The following is a 15,952-nucleotide window of genomic DNA, read 5'->3' as shown; positions in this document are numbered from 1 at the left end:
CTCAGTACCTCTACAGTTAACGTCTTACACCTCTGCTTCTCCCTTATCACAATCTGTCTGGCACTGTAATGGTTTCTGTCCCCTCCACCATCTCCTGGAAAGTCCTTGGAAGCAGGAGTTGATAATGAAAGCAGAACAGCTCAATGGCCCAATGCAGGAGCATTCAGAATCAGACAAAATTCAACCTGAATTTTGACTCTGTGATCAACTTCCATAAGATCTTTGGAAAATTAATTTGTGAAGCTAATATTCTTCACCTGTTGAATAAAGATAGGACGTGAGTATATACTGTGGAACCAAGGTACCTAGGTTTAATTCCTGGGCTCATTAGTTTACCTATTCATGTCTAAATTGCCTTACCTATAAAGCAGGGATGATAATACAGTAATGACTCATAATGAAATTGTGAGATTTAAATTAATTAGTCTCTGCAAATTATTCAGAACACCATCTGGCAAACAAGTAAGCACTCGCTAAATGTTTGGTATTTTAAATATTATTATCTGGTGGCCAGGTATCCATAATATCTTTTTTTGCAAAGAGCTAAGTGCAGAGTAGATGCTAAAACCATGGCAGCTGATCCCATGATCTCTCAGGACTTTGCACAATGCCTCGTCTTTAAAAGCTTCCCAGAAAATCATTTTCAGTGGAATGCAAAGTTTTATGCGGGCTTTGGTATACTGTAAGAACCAAGTAAATGGCAACTTATAATAAGGCAACAAAACAAGGACAGTGCCAATTTTGTCTAATGTTTAGCAGTTGCTTTCTTGTTGCTGTAAAGATCATCTTGCATCTTATATGGCAAAGTAAAGTTTTTATCACTAGATTAAACACAAAAGATGCTTTTGTGGTTGGTTTCACTTTCAGCCAGCTTGCTATACCACAAAAATTTTGAGGCTGGTGTACTAATGTCCTTCATTCTCTTCTTGGACTTTTTAAAAGTCAGAGTTTTATAATCATTTGTAGGATACAAGCTAGCAATAGAAGTGGAATACAGAAGAGAACTGATACATCAGAGCACTTTCGGATTTTTTTAAAGAAAAGGAAAACAATGCCTGATTGACAGCACTTTTTAAAGTATTAGTGGACCTTACATGTAGGTAAATGAAGGCCCCTGACATGCTACAAAAGCTGTGTCTTTTAAGAGATGAAACTGTCTTTCTTGTAAGGCTTATCATGTGGGACACATTTCTATATATTTTCATACACCAAGCACTTAAAACTGACTTTCTTCCTAAATACACTGTTGGAATATAGTAGCTTTCTACATAGAATCCCAAATCGGCTCACTTAGTTTAATACATGATCCAACAGAAGAACTAAGTATTTAGAATCAGTCCTTTCCCAGTCAAAAACTTAACACCAAAGAACATACTATCTCTTCATTTATAGCCACGGTGATAATTTGAAGTAACCTACCTGAGAAAATCTTATCATTGAACAAGGACATAATTTTGTGATAAAATTAAATTTTAAGCATTGAGCTCCAGGATAGTACCTACCACTTATCTGGCACAGTTGTAGAGTAGATGATATATCCACAAGACTTTTTTTCCTTAAATTCTCTACTTCCACTGAGAAAGTAGAGCTTCTACAAGCTGAGCACTTCGCTTCATCTATCTAATCACACTATGTAGGGCAGAATTAATATGACTTTTAGAGTGAAAGTAGTGTTAATTCTCTATAAAACACAGGGAATCACTGTTTTGTTTAAGCTCATACCACTATTCCCATAGGACCAGAAGTAGATAAATTAAGAAACCTATTCAAGCCAAACATTATTTTCACTTTCTCTTCTAGGAAGACAAGATGTCGGTCCTTATTGTTATAGATGGTGGTCCTATTGTTATAGTTTAGATACTGAATGTCCCCAGAGGTCCATGTGGTAAAAAGCTTAGCCCTCAGCCTGTGACACGGTTAGGAGGTAGTAAAATCTTTAAGACGTGAAGCCTAGTGGAAAGAAGTGAACTCACTGGGGGAAATACCCTTGAATGGGATACTGAAACCCTGGTCCCTTCATGTCTTTCTCTCTGCTTCCTTTCTACAATGAGATGAGCACCTTGCTCCACCCTCTGCTCTCCATCATGACATTTTGCTTCACTACAGGCCAAAAGCAATGGGTCTAAATGATCATGGACTAAAACCGCTGAAACCATAAGCCAAACAAATATCTTTCTTCATTTAAACTTGTTTATTGCAGGTATTTTGTTACAGCAACAAACATACCTGTTTGTATCTAGGCATACAGTTTGTTGCCTATGTTTTGCATGTGTTCTGAATTTGAAAGCTTCATTTTCAATAAAACATCAAGCACCTACTGAAGTTGCTCTCCATGTTTAGAAAGGACTCCTCTTTTCCTCTATTCTAATCCTATTTCCTTCGCTCAGAATTTGTATTTGGTCAGTTCTCCTTGGTAAGCCTCATTCACTACTTCTCATAGTTGCTTTCTTCTTTACTTACTCCCTAACAGTCTCAAAGACCATAAATGATAGCTTAGCCCAAGTGTCTTCTAATGATTTCAGGATCACTAGTTTGAGCTTTCAAATTATACTGTGGGCTAACTGAATGCAAAGACTGATGTTTACCTCCTCAGATATGCCTCTCCTTTTGTTCAGCATGCTCAGGTTATTAAAAAGAAAAAAAATACTCGATTATGAACTTTGTATGGGTGTAATGAAAAGACTTTTGAAAATAGAAAAGTACATAATAAAGGAAATAAAAATTCTGCTCACTGGTGAGAACCATGATTAGAGACATTCATGCTTATTCTTTCATTCTTTTTCTTTTGTACATGCATCCCAAGAGTGTTACACCAAGGACACACTGAGCATGCAGCTTGTTACCTGCTTTTAAAACCTATATTCTGCAGTGTGACAAGATTGCCCAGTGAGTATTAACGACAACCTAGTATTCCATCTAAAGAATGTATGCTTTACTCTAGATGCATAGTCTGACCAACTGAAGTTAATGATGAAGTAATAATGCCTGTATTTTCCATCATCCTACCTGAGTTTGATATATTAGGAGAAAAGCCAAGAAATGAGATGTTGAAACAGAAATGAAGGTTAACTATGCCTAGGAATGTAAGATGATGCATGACCAAATTATGCAGGTAACTGTGACACATTGCTACATGGCCTGCTATTGATTTTTATCAGGGATCATTATAGAAGTTAATATGGATTTACCTATTTTAGAGAAAGCAGAAGAATAAAAGCTCTGTTAAGTCACTGGACTCTCAGGTTACTCTTACTTTATTCATTAATGAAACCTACAGAAGAGGGCAACTCCCTCAAGGACCCCTCCTGTCTCTCAGGAACTATTTCTATTCCCCATTCCTTTCCCCAGTAAATTTTCCAACTCTTAAAAAAAGAAAACTACAGAAGTGGAGGGGGGCAATATAAGAAGAAAAATTGTCTCTGGGAAAAATTATTCCATAACACAGTACACTGATTCTAATAGGTACAGCAGCTTCATGGAGGGCAAAAGTCCTAACAGTTGCATTCACATTCCATGTATTTGCACCTCTTAGTCCCCAGCAGCTCCTGGCAGCCAGTCTGCAGTATTATCCTTCTCTGCATGCCCAGGGCATTAGGTACAGGTAAAAGGGAGGGGAAAGTGCAAGAGGCGTGGAAGATCTCCCTGGCTCTGCATTTATTCTTTGCTGTAGCTGTCCCTGTCTGCCCTGGCCTTCCAGCATCGTAACAAATGGTGCCTCACTGTCCTGCTGTTTTTCTGGTAGCTATTTTTACCTTGAGAACACATCCATTTGTAACTTGGGTTCAAGTCTGGTTAAGCCAGTAAACTAATTATTATACTTGAACTCTGCTCTTCTCATCAGGACCTTAATAGCAGCTATTTAAATATGGACTTTACACTGTTCCTTGCTCTTTGTAAAGGTACCTGCGTCTCAGGTTAGGAACAGACAATTTCCAAATCAGCATTCGCATTCTGTGTAAGGATCTTTGGACAGTTAGTGTCTTCATTGACATCTGTATTTAAATAATCCCGTATCTCCTGAATCAGTGCTTCTCTTCCAGGCGTATTTTACACAGTGCCTTGTTTTTCTGTACATAGAACCTGACACCAGCTGGAATTACTTCATTTCTGAGTCTTCTACACCTCTCACAGTATAACTTTAATAAATAAATTACATTTACTTGTTAGAGATTTCACTCATGCTTCCATGTTCCATTCCTATCATAATCAATCACAAAACTCATCAATATATGGAACATGCATATTTCATTGTACCTTATTTATGTACCAGACATCAAGATATAAACTGAAGAACAAGACTTCACAGTGTCAAATAAAGAATTCAGTGATACTATCAACACATCTATGCCAGTCTCTCCCATGTACTGCATAACGATTGCTACCTGGTGATGTGGATTAATAATACATGTGATGTACATAAAGATTTTGAATTCAGATTCTAATAATTTTGAAGATAGCAAATGGTGGCACAAGACAACATTAAAAGCATAATCAAGGGGGATAAACTTAAAATACTTCACAGAATTTTTATATCAATTCAAGGGTAGTCGTCTCTCTACATTTTCTACAGTGGTTTCAAGAAGGAAATCTATCTGGACTTTAAGAAATACTCTCTACTTTCAAACATTTGCTTAATTGAAAGCAATTTTATTAAACCATAAGCAAAGTCCATATTCTCTCAGATTTTAATTTTCCTTTCTTTCTTTTTGAAAATTAAACGGTTGTCCTTAATTCAAAGAAATAAGAAAACAAATATGGATGCAGAGTGCAGTTTTAGGGATAAATTATTTAATTTAAGTGCAGTCAACCATTCAAACTACACTTAACAGTGAACATGAGGTATTCACTTTTTCAGTAATGCTTGTGTAGTGCTATCAAGACATCTTTAGCCAATTACCTCGCTCAATTGACTAAGCATCTCCTACCTCATTTACTTGAATAAAGATGTAGCAGAGGAACTTCAGGAAGATATGATTTTATAGCAGTACACAGACACGAGAGAAACAAATCTCCATGGAAAATAACCTCCAATATAACACCAAGAAAAATGCTTAGTGTGATCTTTTCTCCAATTTAAAGAGCAAGGCTACTCAAATTCTCCATTAATTTGAATATTTTGGTAAAGTGTATAAAATAACATATTAAAAATTTGGGGAGAAAAATTCTCATATTTTTTTATTTGTTCTTAGAATTTATTCCTTTTCACATCTGATTAAATAAATATGTACAGCCTTGAATAATGAAAATATTTTAGGAAACAATTCTTCTCTCATTATTCATTAGTACGTGCATGAAAATTAACTTGTTGAACTATTTCTGGAGTTAAAAATAAACTTAAAGATTAAAAGGACAGAAATATATGTAAAACTTATGGGGATTAAAAAAGAATTTCAAAAAGTCTTCAATAAACAGCATGGCTGAGGACCTTAAAATTCTAAGAAGCCTAACAGCTTAGGGAGTATATCTTCCAAAATCAATAGTACAATTCTTTGAAGGTCCTGAACAATTTTCTTTAGTAAACTTGTGTTCATTTGTCAGGTATTGCTCACCATTTGATAAGATAAAATTATTTTTAAGGACTCTAGTGTATTTTCTGAATAATTTTGAAAAGCAAACATTGATTTTTTAAGTGGAAGAACATAATCATGAATAAATCCTTGCAACTGCAAATCCCTTAGTTCTATAATTTAACCAAAAATGTAAGCAACAACAGCGTCACTACTGAGTTTAACTCCTCTATCATCACAGCAAATAACACAGCTAGCCCTTGTTCAGTCATCTGAACAAGATGACTTCTTTTATTTGAAATAAAAGGCAGGTTTCTGCCCAGGGGTGCTGGATCTGGAGAGTTGACTGCCATGTCTCGATTCTGACTGTTCTGCAATTCCCAGACTCCCCTTTCTAGCAATGCAACAGGAAAGCTTTGTGTTCAGAAATACACCACCTCACTTTAACAGATCCTCACTTTGTGGAAAGCCTGTGAAAAAGATAAAAAGTGATTAAGAGTATCTTGTCCCTAAGCTGAAAGATGCATAGATGCTCTAGCAGTGAGCGTTCTGCTCAGTGAGTCGGGGTACCTAGGGTTCTTTTACCTCTGAGCTCCTTCTCTGAAGATAAGTTCATTTCATATTTGAAACCATCTGAAAATTCTAGGAGGTAAAGTATAGTGTCATTGGTATCTCCGAGAAAGCTTGAGTTTTCATACTTCTGCCTATTTCTCAATAACTGGGGAGAAAAAAACTAAATTCTTTCATTTACAGCACCATTTAGCTTTATTTGTGATTTTTAAAATGATGGAAAGACACATTATGTATAGTTATTGTCTCAATAAGTTATACCTTACAGTTGGATGTTTTGATCAAACAAAATAAATTGGCATCATGTTCATACTAAAAACAAGTAAACTGTACACACATAATGTTGCCCCAAAACTTTAGAATGCATCTCTATTTACATGTAAAGATTTCTCTACTAAAATGCGTCTGGTTTCTATGCACTGAATATGTGCATTTACAAATATATAAAGTGCAGTTAAAATAAAATGGAAAGATACTGCTGCCCTTTCTATCCATTAGAGAATCACAACAAGAAGAACATATAATTGTCTAAATACTTTATATAAACTCTATTTTAACCCTTGTTAAATACTGTTTTGCAGGTAATTTCCTAAGGATATGTTTGCAGTTGTACTGGATTCGGGCACAAGCATTTCCCACTCACTAGCAAAACAGTGTGTGTTTCCACAGGGTAGTGGTTATCACGTTCGCCTGACACTAGCAAAATAGTGGACCAAGAGTACTCAAGAGTATGCACCTTGAATTCATCCTTGGACAAAGTTACACATATATACATGTGAGAGATCTTTACAGTTGCTCAAGTAAGTCAAAGTTTGGATTTAAAGTTAAATTCTAAGTGTCAAAGATCTGTCCATGCAATTAGTATGGAAGAGTAAGGGAATATATCTGAGTAAGACAGAAAGTGAACAAGAATCCTATAAATACTATAAAGAAACATGCAGTGCAGCTCTATATGCAATTTGCAGTCCAATGGGGAGAAATGTAGACAGATTTGCAGCAACATCGATTAACAACAAGGTGCCATCACAGTGTTAGAACGAGTGATGAGCACAGAGTACTTGCGAATACCTGATTAGGAGGTGAATCCCTCTCAGCAAGGAACACTAAATACTGGGTCAGCAAACTAACTTATGCAGCAGCCCAGATTCTTTATTAATAAGTTGGGAAAAATAACAACTACCTTACAGAAAGAATTTTTAAACAGAAGAATGTTCATAAAAGTTTGTAAAATATGGAATAATTTAACTATTATATCTATAACTTGCAAACTACTTATACAAATTCTTACTATATTTATTAATAGAAATAAGATGGAATTACTTACCAAGGGTGAATTCCAACTGCGGCTCATTTGCACTCTTCTGAATACCTATAAATAACAGATGTAAATTCAGATCTAAATATTTTAATTAATTATTAATGGGAATTTGCATTACTGACTTCACCTTGACTTCAGTTTATAAATAGGAATTATCAGAATGAATAAACTTGGGCAATCAGACCTAATAGTAGAATGCTGTTGGGGGAGGGCATAATGTTGTAGCAGAACTTGTGACTAAAGATTTTATTGGTCCATTTAGTTCTGCAAACATAAAGAAACTGAGAAATGCTATTTTTGTAACCATGACAAATAAGAAACATATTTTTCAACTGCGTCTGTTTCTTTTGGAAACATGCAGACAGAAGCAGAGCCTTTAAAAAGAACCACCTCTCCCAAGTACTCTCTTCAACGGATTTTCTTTCAAGCCACTCTGACCTGTTGTAAATAGAAAATCATTAAAATTCTCCAAAAGGCTCTGGTGGGCTTTGTTATGGTGCTAGTTATTCTGCTCTTTTATTGACAGGTTAAATCAACATTCTGCTAATTGTTTCTACTTCATTTGTTATCGATGTGTAAAAAATATAACAAAATGGCTAAATGATTTAAGATCAAGTAAGAAGAAAAGTGAGTCTGAGAACAAAGGTGTGGAAATGTAAACATCTAATGGCAGCACAGGGAATGATCAAGCTGCAGTAGGTGATAAAGTGGGAAGAGGGTGCTGGGGACCACATACTGTGCAGGGTCTTCCTGGAGCACAGTGAATGAATACTGGGAGTCAAATGGGATCCCGTTCACTACAAGTCATGCGTGGCCAGAGAAGCAAAAATAAAACGTGTGGAAAAGTAAACCATTTGGTAATAAGTGTAACTGGGTCAACAAACTAACTTATAATTTTTTTTCTTGTTTATTTTTGCTGGTGCATTCATCAGATGCTATTTAAATTTATTGGTATTGATCACTAGTACATTTTTTTAAAAAAAAAAAACCTCTTTGTGTGAAACTAGTGTTTTTATTTGCAACACTAACATTGTTTTCGGCGTGATAATTGTTTATTTTGTTCCCTCCTGCTGACATTTAAGAATGCTATGGTTAACAAGTTTAGACTTCTCAAGAAAGGTTAGAGGGACAATCATAGGTAGGTCTTTGTAAAATTCAAATAGTCTTGGTTTTTAAAAAGGTTATTAATAATTAATGCTGCTGTAAACTCTGACAAGCAAATTTAGCAACTGATATAATTTTCTAAAGATAATTTTTATAATGTAAATTAAATGAGAAGGTTAAGCTTACATTTGTCAGTGTTAAGTAACTGGGCAACAGAAATCTTCTGAAAGAAAAAGACACATTTCATACTAAACAATAAAACCTAAGCCCTAGAATTTTAAGCATGAGAGAAAACATACAGCTCTTCCAATGATTGTACTTGAGTTCCACAGAAACTCATTCTAAGGATCAAATTTAAACTTGGCCAAATCTCTAAGCTTGCTCCATTTATGGGAATCTGTGCTCTCTCGTAGAGCAGTACCAGTCCAAGTGTCTTGTGTAACAAATTTTCACTGATGCTTTCAACTCAAATGTCTTTTGATTTTAAAGAAAATTTATGTGTTTTAAAAAACAATCCCACATAAGAATATATAAATCCCAAAGAAAAAATACCATTAAGTATTAGTAGTGTCTAAGTGGTGTCCTGGAAGGTGTGTCACGCATAAAACTCTAGAGTTTAGGTTTTATTATTTAAGAATATGTCTCTATTAGTGCATTAATATACCTTTAGAACTTAAATTTACCATTTGATAATTATGTCATGTGTATCATCTGTCTTACTCAAGGTAAAAGACATGTGGCACATCATACATTCACAACACAAAAGTAAACATTGCACAGGAAACATACCTAGGTAATCTGAATGCACAGCATTGGTGTTGAGTCAGTCTCACCTGCTTCCTTTAGAGAGTTACAGGAAGAGCCACACACATACTTACTTGTGAACTGAGTGCCGTCAGTATCGTTGGCCTGGGATGCAGAAAGAAAGTGCTGGCCTTCTTCTGATGTCCCTTCCTCTTTGATTTCCATTTTAACCTTCACAGGTTTAATCTCCTAAGTATTCTTATCCCAATGTCACCAGCCACTGATCTCTGGTTTAATACAGGTGTCTCCTCTCACTAAAGATCTGATTTCCCACTTTGAAATTCTGTGCAAAGAAACATCACAAGTGAAGACCTCAATTACTTTGCGATTCAATATAAAGCCAAAACTTTAAAAATAGGTAGAAACTACAACTGCTTCAAGTAATCTTTCTTGCCTATTCCACACATACTTTGAAGAACAACTCACACAATTAATGCGCCAAACATTATAGATTAAATGTGTGTTCTAAGTAATTGCTAGATGCCCTCATGACAGGCTTCTAAATCCTGAAAGGTATATTCTTTTTCTCTCAGTTAATTCTCTTAGATAGCAGATAGGTATTGGGACTACTCATTTAATATGTACCTAATTTAGCAGCAAGAAGAGACAGCATCTTGTTAAGGCATTAGCCTGTTTTGCAAGGTGAGTATTTCTATCATTCCTGCCATTAGAATTGCCCTCTATCCTTGCTTCTACACCTACCCTTGTTAACATTATTCATGACCACATAAAGATAATTTGGCATGACACTCTTCTTCTAAGATGGGCCAACAGGTTGAACAGGAGAGCTTCTAGCCTCATTATTATCCACAGAGTCTCTTGCTATTCTGCCTGATAAAGGTTTAATTGTTTAATGATCCTGGTATATGGTGAAAAGAATGAATAATAACTCTAAAAAGCTAAAGCTCAAGGGGAAATGAAAGTAATAGCAAATTGATGAAAATTAGCATAGGGAAAGAAACCCTCTCCAAAAATTTATGCAGACAGCCTCAAATAGTTACAAATTCATTTTGATACTTAGCATGATATACATGACCGAGAATAAATTGAAAAAAATCAATGTTGTTTTAAATCAAGTTACCAGATGAATTAAAATGTGTAAAAATCTTTAAGTGTCTACCCAGTGCTATTTAATGAGATAGCAACAATTGAGTTTGGTTTGGAATACTGATGTGGTCTCAAACTACACAAATCAACAGCTTCACATTCTATTGCTATTCACAAAGCAGTTTCATTTATAATTCAGCTCAAGTCTTAAGAATCATCTCACAAAAATTAAATCCAGAATATGTCTCAAACCTTTAGAAAACATTACAATATAGTTGCAGATAAATGTGTATTGGATTCTAATGATAAAAAGAATACTTTCTGGGACAAATGGCTATTGTGCCAGTATAACAAATCTAACTTTATGTTTTGAATTGTGGTAATGCCCACTAATTTCTTTTTAAACTGTGACATTTAAAAGTATTTTCTGTAATGGATGAACATGTTCATTGCATCATGTTTTCTGAAGGACAGATGCCAACAGTGGAATAATACCTGCACCAAATTGCAATGTACGTGTCACTTAGATATAAGAACTTTTTTGACTTCACTGTATTTTTTGGCCATAAATTCAATCTTTAGCCCTCATGAGTTACCATCAAAATTTGAAAAGGAACCTACAGGAGACAGTAGGCATGTGTCCTTGAAAATCAGAAATTAAGTACAATAATGGTGAACAATTTATGAAATAAATGTCAGTTCTGTACTTGTGTTATTTGCGGATGAGAAGAGAGAGCTGAAACATATACCCCCAGCCCAAACTAGTTCACTAAGGGAAAATAACTCGAATTTTAGAGTGAATGGAGCCAACTATACAAAATAAGCTTCATGTAATAACCTTTGAGCTTACATTTTCATCATTCCTTTGTTGCACTGAGGACTAATTTAAGCTTTGATATACTTGTTACAAGAAATCGCACTTTAGAAGGAATTGGTGACAAAGCTCCCGGAAAACAATTGCATTTCACCAAGGGAGAGATGGTTGACTTTGGTTTTGGTGAGGTGCAACAGTTCCTGTTCTGTGTCAATTTGGAAATTTTCTGGTTTTTGTGATCATGCACAAGAATAGACTGTGGTTTTGCACACCATAAGTACATTGAAAGGGACAACTTTTAAGCATCTTGACTACCCAGTCCAGGTCTCATGTCTTTTGCCCTACTCAGAAGAATCACAAGCCAAATGGTTACCAGAAAATATTCTCAGTTCTCTTATGCTGCTTTAAAGGAAACATTTTATTGGTAGCTATAGTTCAACTATGTAAAATTGAACAATGTATCACACTGACCACTGCCAAAATGGTATTTCCTAGTATTCTGTATTCTTCACACTAAAAGGACAATCTTGTACATACAGATAAAAGCCATACAAGACGAGTACAGCTAATTAGGAAAAGAAGACTATTAACAAATGGAAAAACTACAGACATTACGCGATGAATGGGTCAATGTGATACATCTGACAATAGGAACCTACAGTGAGATGCTGCTCCCTCCTTAGGGACAAGCAATTCACACAGCATCTTGATGTCAGGACAGAGTGATCTTGTGGTGAATTACAGTATAGGACAATGCTATGGAAATTTCCTGAGCTGTGATGGTGTTTTTTGTTAATATCATAGTTCTTTCTATCATAGTAACATATAACACAGTTCTCATCAAATTTGAGAATTTTATGGAAACATGTAAGAACAATCTAGAAACTATAATAAAAACTACAGAAAATGAAAACAGGGCAAAAAAGACATCAGGTCTCTTAATAATTACATGTAGCAATTTGTGAAAAGGACAGTCAGTCTGCAAGTACTAAATAATGCCACTTATTTAAAAAAGTCTTTTCCTTACAACCATCTATGGATCCATGATAGTTATCATTCGTGGGGGGAAAAAAGGGAAAAACAATTAGGTTTGAGAAAACAGGATATGGTAAATTTGTTTTCTCTCATTCAACAGTACAGAGCTACATTTGGTTGGTCAAATTCTAGAATTTTTCTGTGATGAGCTGAATATACTCCTGATGTTCATGAAACTGGAACCAGAGTTAGACATAGATGAGCAAAGGAGCCAAGGGTAACAGCCGGTGACAAAGCCTGCTGGTAGATGGCAGGTAGACATTATGTCCCCCAGCGTAAATCTGAAAGGAGCCACATTTCACACTACCCCTGTCTGCACACAAAGCTTTCTCTCCAAAGTATAAGGAGATCCACGTGTAAATGGGCAGAGGCCCAGGGCTTACATTTAAACCTAGGATTCCCTCTGCACCTCTCCTTGCATGGATGGGCCTGAAGAGAGACTACCTGGCTTCCAAGAGATCAAAAGAAAGTAGAGCTAAAAGCTAGCAAGTCAGCTTTGGGCTTCCCGACAAAGGTATATGACAACCCTGCAGCAGAAGTTGGGACAATGACATCCCAGCACAAAAACATAGATTGTATATCTGACTAAAACTTAGTAGATTTCTCCTCCATCCAAGCCAAAGTGAGACAGAAGTAGTGAGATAGTACAAGCTAGGGTAAGATAAGACAGTCTGTAGGTTCCTCCAGCCAGGCAGGGAGCAGCGACAGAGCTAGGATCACCATGCCCTAGTAAACGATAACAGTGCCCAATTAGTAATAGTGTGAGAATTGGAAGTTTCATTTACCATTGCCACATGGGCAGGTGAGACTCTCCTCAGCAAGGGAGAGATGGGCAAAGAGAAGGCCAGCTGAAAAGTATTTAAAAAGAATGAGTGTCTTTTAATATGGCTTAGATGGCTTTGTAAAATATTGATTCAAACAATAGTGGATGGAAAGTTAAAAACATATTTATTTATTTTTGTTTTGTTTTCCTGTGCTTAACTGGTAGGTACTTATAAAGTCACAGAAAAAAAAAAAAAAGAGAAAGTCCTTTCAACAAAATTGAAACATCACTGGTGCCACAAACTGAAATGTTTTAGTTAATTAAAATGATGTTTTATATAGAATATCTTTTAGTATCCCAATTTATTTCTGTCTTTACAATGAGCAGATCAGCTATAAACAGAATAGTCTTCCAAATAGATAAAAATAAATAAGTGACTGAGACTCTGCTGTGAAAAAGCAATCTTAGGAGGAGAAAGTAAAGTGAATAAATAAAATGGAATATAAGTGCTACAAAAGGGGTAGCACTTGGTATCAATGGAAAAGGTGTGGAGCAGCAGGGAGGAGCACCCAAGCAAGGGTTCAGTGAATCTAGGGAGACTTCACTGGAGATCGTCCAGGAGATTAACTATGTGAGAGAGGTATTGGCATTCCAAGACAGCAGAGTGAGAGAAATAAAAGATGTGGAAAAATAAGACAAGTTGATGAACTGTAGCAATTCACTTGGGAGAAATGTACAATATTGGTTTTACCAATTTAAGTTTTTTGTTTTTGTTTTCAGTTCCTTTCCAGCGATGTCATTTTTTCCCAGATAAAATAAAATGATTAACATAACATAGAGATAACAGCAGAGCTACTCTGCTTGAACTGGGACTAGTAAATGCAGTCCACCTCTGCATTCACCTCTTAGCCTCAATCCTCCTTTGAGGGATTCCAATGAATACCTTCCTGGAACTCGATTTGAAGATTTCCTGAGTTCCTGCCTATCAACCCTTCCCTCCCCTCCTCTTCCTCTCCCTCCCTCTCCCCCTTTTCCCCTTCTCTCTGTCTTCCTTCCTTCCTTCCTTCCTTCCTTCCTTCCTTCCTTCCTTTCTTTTTTTGGTTAACAAAAATGGGAATTTCTTGCTGCCATAAAGATTACAGAGATAAGCAAAGGTCAGGTAGCAGAAGAGCCTGCTGGCCAAACTAGAGAAACTGGGCTTACTTGTTAGGACAGAAATAAACCAGATTAAATATACTTTAAGCAGCAGAGTGATGCAATCATGCTTGAATTTTACAAAGTTCACCAAGAATAAAAAAAAAGGATTTACTAGAAGGTGATAATGATAAGGAAACCAACCTATTTGGAGGTTTTAAAAAAAAATTTAAAGAGAGTAATAAAAAAAACAATAAAAAGGATGCAGAATTTCAAAGCAAGATGATAGGAAATTAACAACAGTTATTATATTGCATATTGTTATCTTCAGAGTAGTTACTCTGATTACCAGATACAGGAATGTAAGATTGGTCAGATAATATAAGCATTAACTGTTCCTCTCGATGAACTAATAGAAATTAGTAGTACAATTATCTTCGCTATCTAGAGGCTGTTTTCACATTTTAAGGAAGTAAAATAATAATGAAAGGCTAAATCAATAAAAGTAGATGAATGGAAAAAAGAACCACAATTCCAAAGAAAGACATCAAATAAAATTAACTGGTGATAAATTCAGAAGGGATGTGAAGAGTTAACATTATGAAAAACTGGAAACCTCATGACACTCAATACACTGTGAAACACTTAAGCCATCTGGAGAATACAGGAGGAGGAATTTTAGTGCAGAATGAGAATTTAGTTTTAACTACATTGTTGTGGAATGAAAAAATACCTAGAAAGTAATTGAACACACATGGGTCTAGGTTTTCATGAGCGACATTAAGGCTAGAAATGTATATTTGGGAATCATTAGCAAAGAGTTAAGTCAAAAGAATATATAAAGTCATGAAAGAGAAATTCATGTAATGAGAAAAGAGGTGTAAGGAATCACTAGCAAGACAGAAAGATATGTAAGGGGACCAAGAAGGATTCCTTGCAAAAAGTGTGGACAGGATGTGAGATCACTCTGCTCAGCAGGTGTTTCTCAAGTAGACAAGACCATTGGGTTAGGAGATGACTTTATCTCTCAGTGATGGGAGAACATGAGCATGCCTAAAGGCTGAAAGGACTTAAGCATGAGAAAAGAGAGAGAAATTAAAGACAGAGGAAAGTGACTGATGAGACAAGGAAAGCTCTAAAGGACAGGGTCCATTGTAATGAGAAAGGTAGAAGGACGTGAAAATGCAGCATAATCTGAGTAGTAAGGCATAGAAGCTTGAGGATATTTTTCCCATTGGCCTCACATTTTTTTTCTCAAATCAACTTTTAAAGTACAGACCAGAGAGGAAAAGATTAATAAATTTGACTACATTAAAACTTTTAAAAAGTTCTGGAAGCGAAAGATATAATAAAAAATGAGAAAACAAACCACAGACAGGGAAAATAGATATGGAAGGGTCGAGCTTCCATGTAGAATTATACAAAGATATCAAGAGTATTACTTCCATCCTAATCTCATGAAAAGGCTGAGTAATCTATAAAGTCACAGCTTTTCCTTAACTAAGAAGAAAAATGAGGTCTCAGGGCAACTAACTGGCTTCAGTTTAAGTTAAAACAGATGCCTCTATGGAATATAGAATGAGAAGAAATGATATTAAACCCCAAATAAGCTAGTAGTAAGAATTCAGTGAGTATTTCATGAATTACTAAAGGTTAGCTCTGAGCTAGCATGAGAGCATAGACTAGTACCCGAGACACAGTTTAATGGTCCCCTCCACATACTGAAATCTCTGCTCTATATATCTCACCCAGATGCTCATGAGAAAGATGGGGAGCAGAATAGGAGCATAGAGAAAGTATCCTGGAAATAAGACATGGCAAGAAAAGCACAAATCACTGTTGGGAGCTGCCTTAGC

The 15,952-nt window shown here is 35.8% G+C and overlaps 1 protein-coding gene across 2 annotated transcripts in view; it reads right to left on the bottom strand.

The window, feature by feature from the left end:
* The window catches only part of Inpp4b (inositol polyphosphate-4-phosphatase, type II, 105kDa), a 353,691-nt gene extending 337,745 nt beyond the window's left edge, over positions 1–15,946 (bottom strand). For both annotated transcript variants that reach the window (XM_005400857.2, XM_005400855.1), the window contains exons 1-3: positions 15,845–15,946; positions 9,378–9,586; positions 7,402–7,446 (exon numbers count right to left, since the gene is read on the bottom strand). In XM_005400857.2, coding sequence (XP_005400914.1) covers positions 7,402–7,446; positions 9,378–9,468 — 136 coding nt within the window. In that variant the 5' untranslated portion in view covers positions 9,469–9,586; positions 15,845–15,946. The remainder of the gene's footprint in view (positions 1–7,401; positions 7,447–9,377; positions 9,587–15,844) is intronic.
* Between the last annotated feature and the right edge of the window lie 6 nt (positions 15,947–15,952).

This window comes from Chinchilla lanigera, unplaced genomic scaffold, assembly GCF_000276665.1.
Source record: "Chinchilla lanigera isolate Chin_1 unplaced genomic scaffold, ChiLan1.0 scaffold00070, whole genome shotgun sequence".
Taxonomy (NCBI): domain Eukaryota; kingdom Metazoa; phylum Chordata; class Mammalia; order Rodentia; family Chinchillidae; genus Chinchilla; species Chinchilla lanigera.
This window is presented reverse-complemented; position numbering and strand designations above follow the sequence as displayed.